The sequence below is a fragment of the Rhea americana genome, unplaced genomic scaffold, assembly GCF_003343005.1.
Source record: "Rhea americana isolate MKP2758 unplaced genomic scaffold, rheAme1 scaffold_18, whole genome shotgun sequence".
NCBI lineage: Eukaryota > Metazoa > Chordata > Aves > Rheiformes > Rheidae > Rhea > Rhea americana.
In genome coordinates, this window is record NW_028185927.1 from 6,834,009 (window position 1) to 6,855,895 (window position 21,887).

General features: G+C 35.8%; 1 protein-coding gene across 2 annotated transcripts in view; it reads left to right on the forward strand.

Annotated features, from left to right (window-relative positions):
- MIA2 (MIA SH3 domain ER export factor 2) overlaps nucleotides 1–20,879 on the forward strand; it is a 36,622-nt gene extending 15,743 nt beyond the window's left edge. For both annotated transcript variants that reach the window (XM_085301725.1, XM_085301724.1), the window contains exons 11-29: nucleotides 77–187; nucleotides 563–634; nucleotides 1,050–1,154; nucleotides 4,712–4,834; nucleotides 5,369–5,492; nucleotides 6,334–6,380; nucleotides 6,571–6,661; nucleotides 7,929–8,067; nucleotides 9,670–9,771; nucleotides 11,019–11,079; nucleotides 11,404–11,439; nucleotides 12,391–12,458; nucleotides 13,144–13,226; nucleotides 13,590–13,721; nucleotides 15,628–15,783; nucleotides 17,270–17,401; nucleotides 18,725–18,801; nucleotides 19,188–19,413; nucleotides 20,287–20,879. In XM_085301725.1, the coding sequence (XP_085157851.1) occupies nucleotides 77–187; nucleotides 563–634; nucleotides 1,050–1,154; nucleotides 4,712–4,834; nucleotides 5,369–5,492; nucleotides 6,334–6,380; nucleotides 6,571–6,661; nucleotides 7,929–8,067; nucleotides 9,670–9,771; nucleotides 11,019–11,079; nucleotides 11,404–11,439; nucleotides 12,391–12,458; nucleotides 13,144–13,226; nucleotides 13,590–13,721; nucleotides 15,628–15,783; nucleotides 17,270–17,401; nucleotides 18,725–18,801; nucleotides 19,188–19,413; nucleotides 20,287–20,438 (2,037 nt within the window). In that variant the 3' untranslated portion in view covers nucleotides 20,439–20,879. The remainder of the gene's footprint in view (nucleotides 1–76; nucleotides 188–562; nucleotides 635–1,049; nucleotides 1,155–4,711; nucleotides 4,835–5,368; nucleotides 5,493–6,333; nucleotides 6,381–6,570; nucleotides 6,662–7,928; nucleotides 8,068–9,669; nucleotides 9,772–11,018; nucleotides 11,080–11,403; nucleotides 11,440–12,390; nucleotides 12,459–13,143; nucleotides 13,227–13,589; nucleotides 13,722–15,627; nucleotides 15,784–17,269; nucleotides 17,402–18,724; nucleotides 18,802–19,187; nucleotides 19,414–20,286) is intronic.
- Nucleotides 20,880–21,887: the final 1,008 nt, after the last annotated feature.

Below are 21,887 nucleotides of genomic sequence, written 5' to 3' on the forward strand. Positions count from 1 at the left end.
TTATACTTAAAACGTATTTGTCTTTATATGTAGATGTCAAGTGTGTTATGTTAACTGTCAAAATAACTTGATTTAGGAAACACATGAAAAATTGAACAAGTCAAACTTGGAACTCAACCTGGAAATAAAGAATCTTGAAAAAGAACTGGAAGAAGAAAAATCTAAACAGTCAGAAAATGATAAATTGGTAAGAATAAAAATAACCTCATCTTTCTTGTTTTCTCCTAAGAAAAAAAAACAAAAAACCCACCTTATGTATTGAGTAGCATTGTCTATAGAAAAGACAAACTATTCTTCGTGTTTTTTTGTTTTAAATAAATCAAAAACTACGTTTCCCCTTCTGCCTCCATCCAAACTCACTGTATCGTACTAGAAAAATTAGATGCRTAAAGGAAGATGCTCAACAACCTCCCCCCCGACACACACCCTCTCCCCACCTCAGTTTTTGCTGATTYGGTAGTACAAATCTTCCCAACTTGAAAATTAAAACAATTTTAATAATTGCCTAGGCCTCTTCAGTCAAATCTGTGGAAGAAGTTATATGAAAGCTAATTATTTTCAGGTGGCTGAAATTCAGAAGAGAGTGGAATCTTTAGAGAATGAAACAAAATCTATCCAATCACAAATTGCTGAGGTATGTCAAATCTTTATATTTTTTCTGTTCTCCATATAGTTACTTTTTATAGTTCTGTCCACTAAAAGTGCAGAAATAATATGCTAGGTAAACCAAAAGACTCTTTAAGGCTTAGTACTTTTATACAACTTGATTCAGTACAACTTGATTCAGTACTTTAAATTTCATAGTGATTGCCTTTGTTGGAAAGTACAGGTATCCTGTGTTCTCTCTGCCTTGTTACTCTTTAATGATACATAGTGTCACAAAACTAATTATAATTAGCAAAAGCTAAGTTGTGGAAAAAATTTAAGAATACATACATACATTCATAACAGTCAGAAAACCAAAATATAAGTCCAGTAATACCACTGTGACCCCATTTCTTTCTCTTCAAATGTTCTGTTGAAACAACATACTTTCTCATTTAACTTAGGCCAAGTCCACCCTAAAAGTATTTCAGATTAATACAGAGAGACTCAAGACATCTGTTCAAGATGCAGCAGAGGAAAACTGTCATCTCCAGGAAAGTGAGAAACAAGTAGGTTCTTTCTACTTAAATTCTTGAGAGATTTCATGTTTTCTTATAGTGATATGTAAATATGACTTCTCCAGGGAGCTCATGCATGATGTGTTTGTTGATACTACTTGAGCTTTATGGTAAATAGGAAGAGGGCACAGCTTTGAAATGACTTTGTATTGGAATAACTTTTGTCAAAAATATTCCTGTTTAAAAAGAAATTAAATAAATGCTTTTGTGGGAGAACATGCATAGACATTAGTGAAAAGGAAAGAACGTGCTAAGGTAAGATTAGTAAGAACATTGCTGAGCAAAATCTGAGACCTGGAGGAAAACAGAGGGATTTGAGCAAGTCCACAGCCAAGATCCTGTACAGAGGAAGACAGCAAATGCTCATATTCAATACAGAAAGCAAAACAAATGGAGAAATTGCTTTGTGTCCAGAAGGCAAATGAGAAACATACTACAGTATCTCTATCGATGAGCTAGTGGAAAGTCAGATAAGTAGTCTGAAGATACAGAAAGGTCTGTTACTTCTTGAATTTTAGCTGTTTATTTTCCATTRTGTAACCAAACCCCAGAGAATGATTATTTTTAAATGCTTAGCATATGAAATGGTTGTCCTGTGCATTAACTAGTTTTCAGATGAAAATGTCATCATTTTCTTAAGGTTTTTTCTTTTTTTAAAAAACAGTAATTGTTCCATTTTTGTGGGATGTTGTTATTTTCATGCCTGAATGATCTCCTTGTTGTCTTGACAGCATCCTGGTATCTTTGGGGCTAGTGGTACAGGCTCATTGTTCTTTCGGCAGCCTTATAAAAAGCCACTGAGTGCCTTAGTCCTCTCTCTGTCAAAACATTATAGGTATCAGACTTGCTGATTCAGGAAAGCAAACACTTCTGGAAATGGAAAAATCTCTACAGCAGGGACATACCAGTTCTGCTATCAATAAAACATTTTTAGTTTTGTCAAACGTACACTTCTAAAAATAAGAAAAAGAAGTGGAAAACTGAATTGTATTACATTCTATTAACAGACAAATAATAGATTTGAGTGTATTCACTGTAAGATGAAGTTTATTGAGAATTTTCAAGAGCCTTTTTTTCTTTTTTYCTCTAATTCATACCTGCTTTTTATCCCTTTCTATGGGGAGGAGGGGTCTGGTCATTAGATACTTCATTTCAAATATGACAGAGTGTACTTATAATGTGATAAGTTTTGAAAAGCAGTACACAATCGAAAGACTTCAGAGATAAAGGTTTGGGSGGGGTGCTTTTTTTCCCCTTGTCTGATAAATTTTTGGGTTCCTTTTATTTTTGTGGAAGGTATATTCTTTTCCCTTTCATAAAAATCAGGAATTAAAGCAAGATAATACTAAGAACTGAGAATCACTTATATTTCATAGACAGTCATTTTATATCAAGCAAAAATAAGAAYATTTCAGTAAAAAACAACTCCCAGGAAGTGATTTTATCTATCAAGTTCCTAGCTAAAAATAAAGTTTTTAGAATGCCTTTGAGATGAAATGAACTGGATATGGTAGTTTCTCAATCACACTATTTAGGATGAATTACTGTACTTTGTCATCGACAGAGCTGTTTTGCAGATCTTTTTAACAATTTGAGCACATTTGTATATGTCCTATTAAGCTATGTTTTTTTGGTAAATGAAAGAGCATGCTCATGGAGCCTGGAAAGAAGAAAGAAAGAAGAGAGAGTATCTGTTTTGCTTACCAGTATTTTCTTATACAAGGTTGCAATAAAAAAATAGTTTTGCTATACTAGAATATCCATATCCCTTTTTTATTTTTGTCTTTCTTACTTTTTTTTTTTTAAAGATGGAATTTCACTTATGTTCAGAAGGTAACAAAGATGTTATTTGTTCGTGGAAATTAGAGTACTTTCTTCCTCTATCCGCTTGCACTAATTGGTCGTAATCTTCTGGCACATCATAGCTTAACCATTGTAACAGATGTGCTAACTGAAAATAGATTTATGATGTGTCAGAGAGAGGATTAGGGCCTTTTAGTTTGAACAAGGGAACTGTTAATGAACTCAAAACTTCCTATGCTTGCTTTGTTTTTTTTGCAGAAACATTTAAAATATATATTGCTTTAGYTCACTACAAATCCTTGGTATTTCTCTTTACTGTAATTCTTACTGATACATAAAGTCAAGTCAGTTCAGTCTGTCTTTGTCTCAGTGTAAAATGAATCTCTCTTTAAGCTTCGTTTTCCTTTGAGGAATGAAATTTAATGATAGAAGCAGTTGCCTGTGTATGTCTTCTGAGCAGTATTACCATAAACAGTATTTTTGTGTTATCTGTAATAACCAGTTTGCATGATGCTACAAATTAATAGATGGCATTTACTGCTTAAAATGTGCAGCTCTGTGCCAAGTGGTATTCACTTAATTTTAGTCACATACCTTTTGGTTTATGCCTTTTACTTTATCTTTGTTAAGCAGTGTCCAGGCTTGTTTGTGTATTTGCATGGCGGTTCCCCTGTTTAACTACCATTTCTGTTCTTATTTTTAGTATCAGTGGCTGTTATGGTGTTGTTRATCAACTTAGTTATTCCATCCTGTACACTCAGTGCTTTTAAACTGGTTGCCTGTTGGGCAACTGCATTTTTTTTGACAGAATGAGACAAATAGTTCCGTATGTTTTTATACTGTGTGGAGGGTCTTTTGCTTGATTTTTTAAAAAAAAANTTGATTTTTTAAAAAAAAAAAAAAAAGCTTGGATCATTTTAATTCCATTCTTTCACAGGCCTGGTTTAATTATTTAATATGTTGCAATGCTTATTTTTAATGGACTGATGAAGTGTAGTAATCCCCTTTGCTGCTGTAAAGTATTATTGTAAAATGCAATTTTACCACGATATGTCTGCAAAGTCTAATCATAGAATCTACTTGTCTTTTTAGCTGACCATAATTAATTGGAAAAATACTGTTAGGGGTTGATTGCATACAACTGCTGCAACTTTCATTAACAGGGAGGCTCTTTTTAAAATCAGATCTTAAAATTATATTAAATGTGGACAGGAGTAGGGGAAACAGGATAGTTTTGCAAGTCATGTGAATTTAAATTGCTATCTAAAAAGCTTCTAGGTTTTCCTTTAYCTCACCTGCCTCTTCTAGGTTGAAAAAGGTCAGATACAATTTCAAAAGTGGGTGCACATGTTGGGGGATGAGTCTCATCCCCTCCAGACATTCCTCAGTGTTTGTTGTTGCCTATTACACATAAAGTCACTGCTTTGYCAATACATTGCTGTTGTCTTTTTTKTGTGTGTGTGAAATATTAACTGAACTGTTCTACTAAATTTTTAAAATACTTTCACAACTAATTACAATAGAGAACTACTGCCTCTGAAATAATGGGACAGTAGTGTAAAACTTATTTTCAACTCATGAGTCTTTAACTGTATTATAGTCTCTTCCTTTTTAATTCTTATTGATGAGTGAGGGCTTAAGATTCTGCATGYAGACAGATAATATACATAATAGGCTCAAGTGCTATTCATCCGTGATTCTTAGTTACAACAAATAATCACACTAATCTGATATTCTGTTCTTAGCTTTTACAAGAAGCTGAAGGATGGGGTGAACGACTTACTGAAGTAAATGAACAAACTAAAATGTTTGAATCATCTAAAACAGATATGGAAGAAGTATTGAAAAATAAAGAGAGACAAATCAAGGTAAATTATTACAGCTAGTACTGAATCAAGTTATTAAGCTAACTTAATCATTAGCAAGTTCTGAGAAAGTCTAACAACCTCACCGTGTCGTAATATGCACTGAGCTGTTTCAGTTTGCTGTTTTTTGTTTGTTGTTTCCATCATCTGATGTCTTGTTTCCTGATGAGCAAACAACGCTGCTTGGCAGCACAGTGGAGCAGTCTGACAGTCTTGGAAGGCAGCAGGAAAAACACTTTTAGTTCTGAAGAGTATTTACTTTTTTGCTTTAGGGTTTCAGGTGGGTCACACATCTCGCTAAAAGCATACTTACTTGGCTATCTGAAGTCTTYATTAGGGCATACCTGTTGACCTGCAGGTGTATTTTTTGATAGGATGGTAATGTTGGACATCTAGAACCTATATATTAAGTTAGTTTAATGTATGAATGGAACTAAATAAAGGAGAGAAATCTTGAAAAAGTAATTGAAATGGTAATCACATTTTCATTGTTAATATTTATTTTACTATTCTTGTTTTGTGTGGGATTTTTCTTAGTCACTGACAGAGTACTTACTAAAGGTGAAAGGCTGGAGTTCAGCGATAAGAGAAGATGACAGCACTGAAGATAATCACTGGGACACGGATATAAAGGGTGAAACAGAAAATGGAGAGCATTTAGGTAGGKTTGTCTATCTTTCTATTCTTAAAACTATTTTAATAGATATTTTAGGAATATAGAATGGGCAAACTTCCAGCAAAGTTTCAAGATAAATCAGCTTTATAAAATTTGGATTTTCAAATCTCATCCAGTGTTGGTGTTCATGTCAGACAGCTCAGCTGATGCTTAGACACCTCTAGAATGACATAGCATATGCTACTATATGGCAGTGTGTGTACACAGATAAAACATATATATTATTATAGAGCAAAGCAGAGAATTTGCTCAGGCACTTCTGGAATGGCTTAGTGTGTGTTAGTAGCAAATAGAGATTCTTAGATGTTTTTAGGTGGAAATCTCACTTCTTCCTGAAACTCCTCCCAGCAGTAGCACTGTAGGTCCACAGAGCCTGACTTCTGCCTCCTTGTCCTTTCACAGCTATTATGTATTGCAAGCAGCATGSTGGAATTGGGAGTCGCTGGGATGGGGCCTCAAATAGCAGCAGCAGACTAAGAGGCCTGCAGAGGCCTGTCGTCATCTTGGTTCTTGCTGCAGCTCCTTTTTATGGCAGCGCTGGTTGCAACACAGGGTGCAGTCTAGTAAATCTGACAGCTATGCTCTGTTCAGCACGTCACTTCTAAATGTAGACATTCTCAATCTTAGTGACAAACAAAACATTAAAATATAGGCAAATTTTCCCTTTTAAAAATATGCTGTGTCTATCATGGCATGTTGAAGATTGTTTAAAAGATAATAAATGTCATAAGTAAAATAATAGAAACAAAACAAAATATCTAAGTAGTGAGCTCTGTCACAAACCTTCCTATGCTGTTTATGTAATATATTCTATTTTGTTAATCAGATGATCAGCAAAAACGAACTGTAAAGAAATTGATCTATGCTGCAAAGGTACGTGATTTTGAGAAATGCRTGGAGGGGCAAAAAATGGAATAAATGCAAATTTTGTGATAAGTTTAGATGCAGATGAACATTTAACAGTGTAACAGAGTTCAGCATCTTTTGATATTTAGTTACATATTTTACATGCAGACAATCTTGTTTCTAGTAATCTTGAACTTTTTTTTTTTTTTAACTGCAGTTAAATGCTTGTTTAAAGACCCTGGAAACAGAAAGAGATCAAGTATATTCAAAACTGTCTGATGAAAATAAAGCTAAAGGAGAGCTTACAGGTAATTTAATATTTTGCTTTTTAAGGTTAATAAGATGCTGTTTCTGTCAAAAAATGTTACAGTCTATAAGTGTTACTTCCACTAAAAACTGAATTAATATTACATGAATAACTGTAATTGATTGCTTTACTTCTAAAAATCAATATTTAAAATAGCTAACTAACTTAAACAGATATTTTAAAAATCAAAATGTARTGATGTGTAATGACTACTAAAGCACTATTTCTGAATTTTATTGTATGCTGTTGAGAATATGGAAGCTCAAAATATGTGCTGTTAGTAAATCATAATAAAATTAATAAAGTGATGTTAATAAATCTGTAATAGCTTCTTTATACAAATTCTGGACCTGAAACAATGGGCTTTGAATTTTGAAAACCTGTAGTCACTTGTTTGTAGTGCATGCAAGCTGAATACTTCATAAAATCTAAAAATTTGCATTTGGAAAATTGAGACTAAAAGCATCTTACTGTTTTTTCTTTTGTTGCATTAGTTGTACTGAGTTACATYATATAAAATGAAAATACAGCCATATTAATTCCAAAAAGATCTGCAATTAGCTATATATATTACTATATATACTATACATATTACATATATATAACTTTTATAGATAGCAGCCAGCATTCATCATACTTGATGTACTGTGTTTGATTGTTTGACTTAAAAAATAAATACATAAAATGAAGTTTTCCAAATGGATTGTAACTCTATTCCATAAAGATATTCAAACTTCATTGAAGCTTTTCATCTTTCTTGAAAAGAGGCATAGGAATAGTGGGTAGGAAATAATGAATAGGAAAAGGAGCATGACAGGCCTTATTTTAGCTAGATAGATAATTTGACAATCCAAGTTACCCTTTCAGGCTACTTTGCAAGACCTTCGCTAAATTTTCARGAGTATATGATGATACAGACTTTACTCCTTTAGTAAAATATTTATAATAATAAAAGCCCAAAATGAAAGTTTGAGTTTTGAATTATAAAACTGCATTGTCCAGAGAAGCTGTACCAGCTGGAGGGATAACAAAGGCTGGATATTTCGTTGGAGCTGTTCTTTGTGGCAGTTTGTGTATAGTTTCTGTCCTGCCATCGAATAGGCAGTACTTTTTCTCAGTACTCTCAAGGACACTTGCCGCTTATATTATTAAAACAGCATCACATCAAAGCGTACTACAAACTTACTAGTTATTGAAATTTTACAACTATTTTAATTTTGTAAACTGCGTAGTATTGCAGTATAATTAATTGTCTCCAAATTTGACAGAACGTATAGAGAGCCTCCAAAATGAACAAGTTTCCTTGCAGTCTGAAAATGAACGTTTTGAAAGTGAAGTTCAAAAGCTTCAGCAAAAACTTAAAGTCATGACTGAGCTTTATCAGGAAAATGAAATGAAACTGCACAGGTACATGTTGCTCTTGATTTTTATGATTAACATATTGTTTAATTGAGATTTTACACTCTTTTGGGGGACTGAAAATTGCTTAAAATTTGAATACTATTTTTCAGAGATTTTTGAGTTAAAAGACCCTGCTGTATCTTCTTGTTTATTTGTTATCAAAGTAATTTTATAGTAATTGTTTTCCTTGAAGCCATGGTGTATTCTTTTAAGACTTTTCCACAAGCCTGTTACTATTTGTTTTTTTGTTTTGTTTTTTTCTTTTTTTCTGAACAAATCTTAATCTGTGAAATAAGGTGAGTGAAGTTGGAAAGCTTGGTTTAAAATAAAGGTATGACATAATATATGTATCAAACTTCTTGAAAGATAATTGGTAGCTGCTCTAATTGTGCAGTATATTTTCTACAGGTAAGAGAGTTGTGTCAGTGGAAGAGTGGTTCTGTAAGTGTAACTAAACTTACAGTTAAAACAGATAAACAAATTAGCTACTACCAATAAGCAACATAGAATCCCTATGAATCATGTTATCCTGACAAAGATACAATACCAGGACTATACTTTCTACCTCCTAGTCAGGATTTCAGTAGGGCTTATGGTTTACTCAGTGAAATTAGAAAGGGAGTAAGGAGCATTACACTAGCATTTGATTTTAAAAAGAGAGACTACATAAAAAATGAGAAACATTAAAAAGAAACTATAACGARTAGCCAGAACAGAAAACATTTGCAGATGGTGTGGATGCTATTTAATGACACCATACTGAGCTCAGAGCAAATATATGGTGCTTATCAAAGATTTTAGAAATGCCAAAAAGGGATTGGGAGAAGCTAGCATGATTAGATAGCAGAGTAAAAGAGGTTATTAGTATTAAGAAGGCACCTTTTTAAAAAGCTAGTCATGTCCAAGCAAGCAGAAGGAAAATAGAGAAGCAGAGTACAAAATTTGGAGAGACGCATAGATCGTGTGCTATCAAACCATCCAAACCACGGATGTGTTGAAAAGAACTGCTCTTTAGAGGAGAACRGCCAGTTCTTCCTATTCAGGACTGTTATGTGGCCATGGTGTCCGTGTGTGGTATGCAGAATTTACCTTGTGCCTGATCTGTAGTCTGGAGTGTGGATGTTATCCTCTTCAACTCCCTGACCAAGGGTGAAAAAAACAAGGGACCCTGGAAGAATTTCATTCTTTGTGATGAAGAACCATTTTCTTCTCATGAAAACTATTTTAAAATTTAAACTGTCAGAACAAATTGCCAAATTYAGTTCAGTTGTATTTTTGTATGTAGAAAATCAGTGGTTATTACCTAGGGTGGATGCATTTTGTACAAGGACAACTTTAATGTCTAAGACTATAGATAATCTTCAGAATTCCTCTTGGGAACAGTGATAATCTGAATGTTTCATGAAGAACAGCTAATGAGTAAATTAATAAGAATGTAAACTARTACTATTTGTATCACTGCACATTACCTGTAAAATTCATTATTACCTGGATAAATACCAAGTATTCATCATGCTTAYGTAATTTGAGAAGTTTTTCTTGAGAGACTTAACTACAAAGTTGTTGATTTGAAGTAGAATTAACAACAGTTTGGGACTTTTCTTAAAGGAAACTGACAGTAGAAGAGAGAGAACGCCTACAGAAGGAAGAAAAACTTTCTAAAGTAGATGAAAAAATTAATCATGCTGCTGAAGAACTAAATAGTTACAGGTAATTACAGATTTTAGTTACTGTTGTCATTTGTCCAAAGTGAACAGAAGACAGTAGAAAATTAAAATACCAGCATAAGGGAGTGTGTTTTCTTCTAGMATGTTGAGGGATTTTTGTATTGTTACGTGCTAATTTTTATGTAGCAATATATGCTGAAGATTGTTCTATTAAAAAATTTTGAGTATAGAAAATCACTGACATTTTCTTCCATTAAAGTGCTATTTTTTTAACAAGTTGACTTCAACTGAACAGTAGGAGTTGTCTGTAATCTAGTATGCTTCACTGAACAGAGATTAATACTAAGGAAGTTTAAAAGAGAATGCTGTGAAATACAACACGCTGAGTTTTTCTGTAGACCTAACAGATTTACATAGAATACATAGAATTTATTATTTATTAAAATACTGTGTTACGGGAATATTTTCTATAATTGTTTTTAACTGATTTGCTCCATTTTGGGTTACAAATAGCTGTATATATCTGTTTTTTTCTGTGTTTTCTCAAAATAGAATATTAATTCTTAARTCTGTAATGTGCATTTCCCATCTTYCTTCAGTGTTTATTGGGACATTGACTGTATGATATTGATCAGCAAAATCTCCTGACATGTCAATTAGATTAATCCTTTCTCTAAAATACAAAATTGTTGTAGCCAGGCTTCAGTAGTAATACAGGAATACAGAATATACCCTTTATGACTCAGTTAAAGTGTGAAATTTGTAGAGAGATCTTAATTTTAAAGAGACCAATAATGTTGCAGATAAAATATAAGTAAGCAGTGAATGCATCTCAGACCAACCTGCTGAGAGCGTGTGGAACCTGAAGAGGATGTCTACAGGGCAGCTGGCAACAAAATTGGCATGATACTTTTTGTAGTCTTGGTWTAATTTTGGTGCAAGTCACTGTCCCTCGGAACTGGCTGTGGTGSACGCTAATGGCACAGTGTTCCAGCCATACTAGTACATTTTCTGAGCTGGGCAAGGGCTGGCTTTTCTTGCGTGCCGCAGGGCGGTATCCTTTATTTCACAGACCGCGAGAAGTTTTCTGCATCGTCTTTGTGCTGTTCCAGTAGGGCTTAGAACTTCTGTTGCGATTGTCATTTTTAGGTACCCCATTGTCCTAAGTGACAATGGTTCTTTCTAGATACAAAATCTCTAATTGTACCTTGTGTTTACTATGGTATTTACTATATTTAAAATTATCTTCCTCAACATACTTTTATTATAATGTCCTGTTTTTCCATACAGGCAGAGAGCAAAAGATCTTGAAGAAGAACTAGAAAGAACCATTCGTTCTTACCAGAATCAGGTAAGTGTTTTGTATTATTCTAACATCTACACCAAAGAGGAAAGATACTGCAACTGAAATACCACTTTAAACTAGGTTGCAATAGTGTATTTGGCTTTTTTTTTTTATTATTATTATTTTTTCTTGGTTGACACAATTTCATAGCAGAAATCGCCAGGTAACTTTTATTAAAAAGTAACTTTTCAGTTTAAATTTAAATGTCTCATAATTAATTATCTACATATACTAAATTTATGAATGAGAGCTTATATTTGGTCTTAAGTTTTCTTTCTTAGCTGAATAACGTACTTCAGTGATGATCTAATGAATGTCTCTCTCTAACAGATTACTTCTCATGAGAAAAAAGCTCATGATAATTGGGTAAGTTCCAGATACTAAGATTTTAGCTTTATGCATGAAGTACTGTCTTCCTTTTCAATTATTTGGGCAGCTTGCTTTATCATTTTAAGTTTCTCGTTAAAAACAGGTATTCAGAAATAAACTGCACCCTTTAAGCTTGCTGATTACTTACAGAAATATACAAGCAAAAGCATGTTAAAAAATCTTCTTTCATATAAAATAGTTGCAATAATTAAGCTAGATACCTATGAGCTCAGTAGAATGATACTCCAATATTACTCATTTTAGCAATAAATCTGCTGGAACAAGATGTTAGCATTTAACAAATGCCTGATGTTTCGCTAATAATAAAAGCTTTTGGCCTCTTTCAGTGCCATTTTAATGTTTTCCCTGGGTGTACTTGACTCCTTTTATCTACTAATAGCAGACAGTATGTCCTGTGAGAACATTATGTTCCAGGGACAGCTTTGCAAGAATGTTGCTGCATTTTATATCTTCTTCAAACAGGAAACTTAAAATATCTCCTGACTAACACATTCTACAGTTTCACGTTATTATCCGTGTAAGATAGAATCGTATTAAAAGCTATGGGACTTAGTACTCGTAATTTTATATATTTTAGCTGTATTATTTTTCAAATAAACCTTCTGTATAAAATTTCAGACTTTAAATCCTGCATGTATTTTATAGATGCTTCAAAGCAGCTATAGCCATAGTATATTTCCTGCAGTCTTAAGAAATGTCAGGAAAGAGGTATCAGTTCCTCAAACATTTAGGTAGTAGAGTTGCTAATGTCATTTGGTGATGTATATGAGGCTCTGTTTCATATGCTTTATACATGAGTCATTTATTATGAATATTCAGTCTATATGGTTCAGGTAGAAACATACCTTGGATCTAGAATCTGTAASAGTTATGAAGCATTTAATAAGTAGCAACATCTAAGCGTATGATTTTTGTCCTTCTCCGAAGTTGACAGCACGAGCAGCTGAAAGACACCTCAATGATATAAGAAAAGAAAACGCACATAACAGACAAAAGTAAGTGCAGTACTGGTATCATTCTGAACAAAACCAGTTTGACTGTGCAAATATGTTTCGGATTTACATAACTTGTTGTTTTCTAGACATATGTTAATCCATTGTGGCCCAGACAAGGGAGAGCCCTTGTTTTAGAACTACACTGGAACACTGTGGAGTCGTTGGAGCACTCCTGTAGTGACAGCAAACAAAATAAAAAACTATGTGACACATATTGAAATAGTTTAGAACAGAACATACTATTAGGACTTAAATTTTGATTTCTTTTTTCTAATTAACTGGAAGTCATGGTTATTGAATGGTTTGTACAGCTTAACTCAGAAGTTAATACTTAGTTAACAGATCYAGTGGCCGGGGGGAGGAAACCCTTGATGTGAAGATGCTGATACTTGAAATAAGACCTAGAGTAATCGTGAGAATGATGCCATGCTAGGAATTTTGACATCTAACATGCCACTTCAATTTTTGAATTGCAGTTTAAATACAGTAGAAGCGAGGAGTATTTTGAAGAGTCCTTAAGTTCAGAGTTCTGTGATATTTATCTGCTGTCTTTTTTGTTTTAATTATGGAATGTAGTACTTTGGTTTGTTAATGCTTTTAGTAGAAAGATTAGTCATAAACAGTATAATCGAATAAAACTTCCGTAGTTCCTAGTTGTTTTTCTTTTTTTGTTGCTTATTTGCAGATTAACTGAAACAGAATTTAAACTTGACCTTTTAGAAAAGGATCCTTATGCTCTTGATGCTCCAGTTAGACCATTTGGCAGAGGTACAGTATTGAATTGTAAAACAGAGCCTAATTTTTTGGGGTTTCTGGTTTTGTTTCCCAAGACTACACATATGTAATTGCTTGAAAACTGTCTTGGCCTGGGTATGTACAAATAGCAGTCTTTAAAGCAAAACTGGGTCATAAGTGACTCTAGGTCACTTTTGAGTATTTTTTTGAAACTATCACTGAGAGAATCAGTGCGACACTGAGAATATGACACGTGGTAATTAGAGCACAATTCTTATTTCACTTGTGATTCAATTTAAACTTCACCTGAAGTTTAAAGTTTAAGTAGTTAGTTAGTTAATATAATTTGTTAAACTAAGTATTGTGAACTTGAGTATTTTGTTTTAACTGTTCCAGAGCATTCCCCATATGGACCCTCACCAATGGGCCGGCCTTCATCTGAAACAAGAGCTTTTCTTTCCCCTCCAACTTTATTGGAGGGTCCTTTAAGGCTTTCACCTATGCTTCCAGGGGGAGGAGGAGGAAGAGGTACACTTCTTAAACTTGAAAACTTACCTATTTTGGATTTCTCTCTCCTCTACTATAAACCTGTCACACCTTTTCCTCTTAATGGTGAAAAGAAAAATTAAATAATTCATGATAAACAATTCCTGACAAACTCTTCTTGCTTTTCAACTTGCTTCTAAAACTCTCTGGTGTATAACACAATGGAAAAATCAGTTCTTAATAGTGGGTTAGTCAGTGGATTCACTTTGAAACATAGGTTGAGAAAAGTGAAGAGTCAAACTTAGTCCATCATGGTTTAATTTCTTTATTTCAGCAAATCCTATTTTCAAACTTTTGATTTTAAGGTAAACAGAAGTAAGTTAGTTTTCTGAAGAAAAAAAATAACTGCCACTTCCCTTTCAGTGGTCCAAAGACTGTGAGAGCAGGAGGAAGTATTTACATTGGGAAAAACATGGGACAGTTTTATTGGTTTTATTGATGAAAAATGTTTCTGTGGGTAGCTGTTGATCCAGAAAATATTTTCTCACCTTTTCTTTGAAATCTGAGGCAATGTTTGTACAGGAAGACAATTCTTTCCTTAGTAATGAAAGGAAATGAAGATAATTTGAAGTTAAGGAGTAAAATGCAGAGATTCAGGGATAGTTGAAAGAAAGCTGAGGTGTCGTGCATGGGAAGAACAACGCTTAGTCCTTTGGTTCTTTTTGATGCTCATAGGAATAGTGTAGATAGATGACTGAACTCCATGATAGTATTTATTACAGGAAATGAAGCTACTGTTAACTTACTGCTACTGTTATACCTGTTGACACCTGAACTTAGTATTTCATGGGAAATACGTCTAAACATGCCTTTTCCCTAAGGATTTCACTAATAACTCTTCATAAAAAGCATATCTAGTTGCAGATGAAAATTGATTCACATTCTAAATCAGAAGAAAGCTGAGACTGAATGTTCAGCCATAGCTGTACCACACACAAGTGGAATCTCTTGAAAACTTTGTATAGAGACAGTAACTAATGAAACGGAGTTGTCCATATCTTTAAATTATAGCTCAACTGATGCTGGGGAGGAGGAGTAAAAACTGGATTTCAGAGTGCAGTCTTAACAAGGAAAGAGACTATGCTAAGGYGTAACTACTGTTCTCTTCATAATAGAGAACTACTGTAACTGGGGCAGATTAAACAAACCATGTGTTCAGACAATGCTAACTAGGGATTACAGTGCTCATCTTGTTTTGCATAAAACAGAAATGGCTTAATTTTCAAACTCTAGGTTAACTTTAGGAAATAAAATCAGAAAATAATATCAGAAGCCTACATTCATTATTTTTCAGACAAAATCTTACTTTAGAGGAAACTTGCAACTTAAGTCCATTTAGGGGAAAAAAAGATCTCAATTATATTGTCAAAGTCTTTCACTTGGTTATGTGTTGACTCAGTCTTTTTTTATTTTTCTTTTTTAAATAGAGTTAGAAAGAACCAGAAGAATGTAATATGGGTGTTTTTCTTCTGATGAAGATGTTAACTTTCACCATGATGATTTTTATTTTGATAAGTCTTGTTAGCAGCAGTTATTTTAGCATTGAAAAGAACATTAACTGAGAAGGCACTGGTTTCTCTGATCTGAATGAACAGGAACTCTTAAAATGATTTTTTTTTTTAAAAAAAAAAAGTCTTTTGTAGATTATACTTCTGTTGAACTATAGGGTTTGTTTTTTGTTTTCTTTTGTTTTTACAAACCTTTTAATCACTTCTAGTAAACATAGCTGGGCTGAGTCATCACCAAACAGCTGGAGGGTCCTGTAGAGCTACACATCTCTCGTATCTTCAAAGTGTTGCCATTCCATGATCTATCTGACTGTTTTCAGACAGCCATTGTAAAGGATTCAGATTTTCTCAGTAAATAGCTGTCTCACTTCTTGAAACAGGATCCAGAGGACCAGGAACTACTGTCATGTATGAAGCCAGTAATGAAAGAGAACTCAGTTCTGATAGATTAACTGATCCGCACCGACCACCATCAGATACTGGATCCCTGTCTCCTCCCTGGGACAGAGAACGTAGGATAATTCTGCCTGTGCCAGGTAAGGAGAAGTGCTTAGCTATTAGATCTATGGAAAAGTTGAGTTAGTGACTTGAAATATATATATATTTATTTTTYAAAGTATTTTCTGCTTGCCTATATGAAATGCTTGCTGAGAATTGCATGTGCAGCCACACTGGAAAGTGGTTAGGGGCTTGAGGGTCTTTTTTGTCTTTATTTTTTTCTAAATAGTTTTTTTTCACCTTCTTGAATAGTGCAGCTCATTTGCACTTTTATGCTGAGTGTCTTAAATGTACATTGGTAGTGCATAATCAAGTGGTTAGTATTATCGCTTTACTGGCGGCTTGTTTAATGCATTAAAAGATTGATCTTGGCAAGATGATTCATGAGAGATCTGAGAAAGTTTGTGTTTAAGTGTACTTCAGCATTAGAAAACATCCTGAAAAGTAGCTATTGTTGAAAAATCCTGATTTTGAAATACATTTCTACTAATAGTACAGGAGTACTGTGGGACTGGCAGCCTGTCTGAAATGCACTGTTCAGTATTTATATTCATGATAATGTTGCCTTGTCAATAATTAAAAAAAAGAAAGAAAGAAAGAAGAGAAAAAGAAAACTCTTCGCTCTCACCCCTTCAGCTAAACATCTTTGTTGCATATTTTCTTTCAGGAAAGACATGAACAAACTAAAGAGGATACTATTGCTAATTCTATAGTAAATTAGCATGCAGGGGGAAAAACAACTGTCCCATATACCTGAAATAAAGAAGCAAAAATGCTACAGTTTTAAATTCAAAAAATTTCAGATAAAGATCACAGATTAATGCACGTTGATTATCAGATGCAGCAGTCTAGTGTAGTTGTTATGCTTCTGCGTGTAAGCCTGATCACAGAACTTGGAGTTGACTCAGGATGCGGTTTCACATTTGCTAAATCTGATCTATTTACAAGATACTGCACAAATAGGTAGTCTTGTTCCCTTGTCCCGAGCTGTGTTTCTACCCCATCCTTGCACTGGATCTCACTGATAGAGTTCATGTTCTGTCTGCATGATTGCAAGGATCTGATGCAAAGAAGTTGATGGAAACGGCTGATGATGCTGTAGCAGATGAAACATAATGGGAAATTATATTGGCACTGATTAAAATATATAGTAAGTTATTTTGACTTTGGCCTTCATTGCTGTTTCCAGTCTTTACTCTTCAGAATCACAGTGTTTATAACTTGTGCAATCAGAACTTTTAAATTCTACTATATGTTAAAGCAACAATCAAGATGACTAAGACTTTCTCTTCAGCAGTTCCCAAGACCCTAATTTACTAGAAACATAAGCTATAGTATGTGTATGCCTGGTGGGATTCCCATAGTCTTTTTTTAAGATTGTTTGCCCACCCTGCTTAATAGTTATTTTGGATATTTACACGAACATGAGAAATTCAGAGAATCTTGCACGTGTAAAATGGTAGGAAACAGGAGAATACCTCTGCGAATCTTCACTGACCTCTTTTGAAATTTTTTCAATGACAGGCGAGGCTTACACTGATCCAGTTCTCCCTCCTCGGAGACAAGAGAGATTTCTTCCTAATCCTCCAAATACCGGAAGACTTTCTGGGCCAGCAGAACTACGAACTTACAGCATGCAGTCTCTTGATAAAACAGGTGGGAACTGCTTTAACTGCCTACCGTGATACTGTCAAATGCACGATCTCAGCGGATGGGCTGGTAGTCATGGGGTGCTGTTGGGTGGATGGGGATGTAGTCGTGAGGTATTTTCTGTCACCGTTCTGCCTTTTAACCGTTCAGACTGGGCTTTGAACGTGTTACAGCCTCTCCCATGAGGCTTATCATAGCATTAAAATTTCACAAATGGTAACAGGCATTTCCATCCCACTTTTGTTAAAGTTAGAGATTTTCATCAGTAAAGCTGAAAGAATAACATCAAATGTTTCAGGTGTCCACTGGCTTTAAGCTTGTGAAGCTGCTTCTTCAAGGTATTTACCATACTTAGAGCTTTTTGTAGTTCACAGTACAGTTGCCCCCAACTTAATCACACGTTGCTGAATCAAATGACTTCAATGTTTATAACTAAAACAGTCTAAGAGCTTGTTAGAAGTATTGTTTCTGGTCTTATATCTTTTGGTATTAGTGACTTTGTACATGCAGAAATGTAAGTCTTGCAAATTAATGTAACCAAACTTTTTGTTTTATTTGTTTGTTTTTGGAAGAAAGAGGTGTATTAAGTAGCAATCCAGTCAGCCAGACTTTCCTCTGACAATTCCCTTTAATAATTTTCTCCAGTTGTTTCTGACAGTACTTGTTCTCAGGGAGGTAYAAAGGTCCTATTTGTTCTTCATTTATAAAGTGAGCACCTCAATTATGAGGATGAATTACTCTTTTATTTCTGAATGCCTATCCAGAACTGATAGAGTACCAAAAGTCTCCTTGATGTTTTAGCAGCTAAGGAGGAAACCCAGTATCTATCAGACTTGAAGGATGTTGCTATTAAACTTTCTGCCAAGAATATATCTTGGTGAAGTAGTTCCCAGTCTGGGATGTGCAGAGTGGGACTTTGAGCTGAAGTGAGAATTCCCAAAGTAAGTTACAAGGCTGGAAAATAAAGTAGGAGAAGGATGGAGAGGAGAAATGGAACTGCTGCTGTAATGTTAAGATACATTGCAGGAAAATGCACTTGTAATTTCTAAGCAAAATATATTAAAATGGAAGAAAATGCTTTATTTGGATATGGAAACTGGTAAAAGCTGCAGCCTGGTACGCATGTACAAACTTGTATACAAGTGAAAGAAATGTTCAGGCATGGCTTTGTGATCCTCAGTTGTCTTCAAGTCTGCCCACAGAACAGTTGCTTAGTATAACAGTACACTCCTCTTAATGCAGAAGATGGAGGCAAGGGGGAAAAAAAAAGAAGCTAGTGGTGAGGAGAAGGAGGTCAGCACTGAATGACTTCTTTAACTTTCCATACAGATGGGCAAGGATCTTCAGAAAATAGTCCACAAACAGAACCAAGTGGAAATGGGATGAAGGATCATTCTAATCTTAGTGTGAGTAGCTTAACAGAAACTTGATTTAAAGAAGTTTTAATATTGTGCAAAATATTTATGAAAACTGTTTCTAGTACTCTGGTTATCTATTATATCCCACTGTGCAGTCTAAATGATGAAATTGTACTTTTATCCCAGCRCTCACTGTCTTGTGAACTGAGATATGACTAATATAATCCCTATTGCAAATGAAGATGAAGCCGTGGTCGAGCTGATGCCCAGTGCGCRTAGGTAGTCTTGCTCAGGATTATGCCGTCGTTAAGGCAGAGTCAGACCTAAACCCATTTTATTAGCCATTCTGTCAGTCTGCAGCAGAGYGGGCCTGAGGGGGTGGAAGATGTTCCCTCTCCTACATTAACTTCCCAGTTCTCATTATTGTGTTACAGAATTTGCTACCTGATCAATCTTTTGGATCTGAGAGTGAAGCAGGTGCTTTGGGGTTTGCTCCTCCACCTTTCCCTCCTGTCAGAGCTCCGTTGCTGCCTATGGATCCTAGAGGACCTTTCATGAGAAGAGGACCTCCTTTTCCTCCTCCTCCTCCTGCTGGCATCTATGGACCCCGTGAATGTTTTCCAGCACGAGACTTTGGGCTTCCACGGCCTCCGTTGCCAAGTACGTAGYTTTTGTCAGTGCTTCCTTTAAGCTTGTGAAGATCCGTGCTTCGTGCAGGTAGTAGGGAGTTGTTGCAGTAGGTGAAGGCCTAGATCTTCCTGTGCATGCTACTGCTGAGTTCAACAGGAAGCATCTTTTCTGAGGGGGGTTAATCATGTAGTAAACTTCCTCTCTGCAGTGGCTTACATTGATAATGTTTGTAAAAACACTAGCTTGACTGTAAAATATGCATACAAACACCTTTCAGCATTTAAAGGGTTCTTCTCCTGGAGTAAGAAAGCAAGTAGTTGCTTTTCTAAAAMTTCTTTTCCTCCTAAGAGGTTGTACCATACATAAGCTCATAAATTCCTCYGTTACAGGGGTAATATTAAGCTTTGCTGTATGTCCAGTTGAGATACGTTGGTGTCCGTACAAAGACACGCATCCGAGACAGACCCGTTAACTGCTCCCCTTTAGAATTTCTGTTAGTGCAGCAAGATACAAGTATTAGACTAAAGGGCTTTTYTCCACTTTTTACTGTTCTGTGCTTCAGCTGTGAAGAACTAAGCGTTTTGCCTTTCAAAGTATCTCTACAAAGGTGCAGTAACCACTGGCTGCTAGATCAGGTGGCAGCGGTGGTAGCAGCAGCTCGTTAACAGACGCTGGCTGCCCCGATGAGCTCCCCACTAGGGAGCCGCTGAGGAAAAGCGATTGCTTGGTGTTCCCCTGCCGAGCATCTTGGTCTCGCGGGAGCGTGTTACCTGGCGCAGCTCTGCGCCGAGTTTCGTCTAGGTAGGCCGCTGCTGAGCAGTAAGATACAGTGTCGGGGGGAGGAACGGGCATGCGGTTGCTGTTGCGTTTGCTGTTAACCAAACTACTCTGGTTTCCACACAGTAAGAAATCCATTTCCAATGAGATCTTTCCCTCACTATCCACYGCAACGACCTGGATTTTTCCCTCCACCACCACCTCCTGAAAACAGAACTGAGCCACCTCAACCAACTCCATCAGCTGCAGAACAACCAGAACCACAGCAAGAAACTTGACAGTGTCATTTCAGCAACAGGATGTGCCATTTCTGTACTCAGATGGGTTTTTTTCTTTTTTTGARGTTAAGTAACCATTTGTTACTTAGGCATACGTGAACTACTTTGCTCAAATTGAAGCTTAATTGAAAATTCTCAGGATAGTATTTTGTAAATAAAGGATGAAGTAACTATGAATATTGTGAATAAGTGATTTCTGTTGTACATTAGTAACTTTAAATTAAGTATTTTTAATTTGAGTAGTCTCTTCAGAGGTGTATAAAATTAAATCATGTGAACAAYAGCTGAAGTAGCCCACCTGCTTCGTCCTTGTTAAGCGGTACAGGGAATCTTTGCATGCCAAAAGCAATGCTTGCTTTACGGATAAAATGTGAAAATGTTTTGATTAATAAAAATCTGCTGAAAATGTAACTGATGAAATGAAACTTTCCTTGCAACTTCCCTGTTCAGTGCTGTGCAGTGTCTTTTGTTGAAGCGGAGGAATAGGTGAAAGAGGGATGAGGAATTAAAGCGTTCCCTGCTTCATCCATGCTCCAGTATAATCACCTTGTAGGCAATCTGTGAGCTGTCACAAAGCAGCAGCTGTCCTGGGGGGATTGTAGAACAACTCCCATCACCACTGAAAATCCCTGGTAGCTTGGGACAACCCTGTGGCATTGCAGACGTCCTTGTTTTCAATSGGGAGGAAGCAGGGCGGGTACCGTAACTGCATCCGCGATGCTTYGGTGGCACCAGAGCGCTGCCTTYGAAGAGGCACGGCTGCAGCAAACGYGGCTGGCGGCTGAACRAAGGAGTCCTGGTTTTCCGCTCTTTCATGTCAATTCAGTTTAATCTTATTTTGGGAAGCTGTGAGGGGCAAAAGCAGAAGGAAAGTTTCAGAAAAGCATCCACTTCCCCTAGCAGCAGCGGACAGTTCCCTTCCCCAGTCTSTGTACGCGCACCCTCACCCTTCCATGTAATTGCAATGTGCACATCTGCTCTGCTCGCACAAGCCACCACACCCCATAATTAGAAGTTACCTAAAAAAAAAGTCCCCAGCACTTTTTTTAAAATTACTCAGGTCTGCCAAGGCAGCGTTTCCTTCTGTAGCTCACTGCTCCTGCTCTGCTCTTAATGTTATTTCCACATATGCTGATTTCAGCTGCTTTCTCGGAACGTTTTCATGCCTCATTCTTGCCCTTTCTTTATTCTTGTTTCTGCTTCTAGTTTAGTCCTCRCAGGCACTTAGATAACCCTTTATACTTACGCTGGTCTCTGGCAACAAACATCTGAAGGATCATCTGTGTTGAAGATTTYTAATTGCTGTTTAATCCAGCTGTTACATCATTTTTGGCCAATAAGTTGCTTTCTAAAGCCTCCAAGTTTGCCTGAAGGACTTGCGCACAGTTCCAAAGGAAACAATTAGTTTTACCTTTTCTCCTTGATTCCAGTCTCAGGAACAACCAGAAC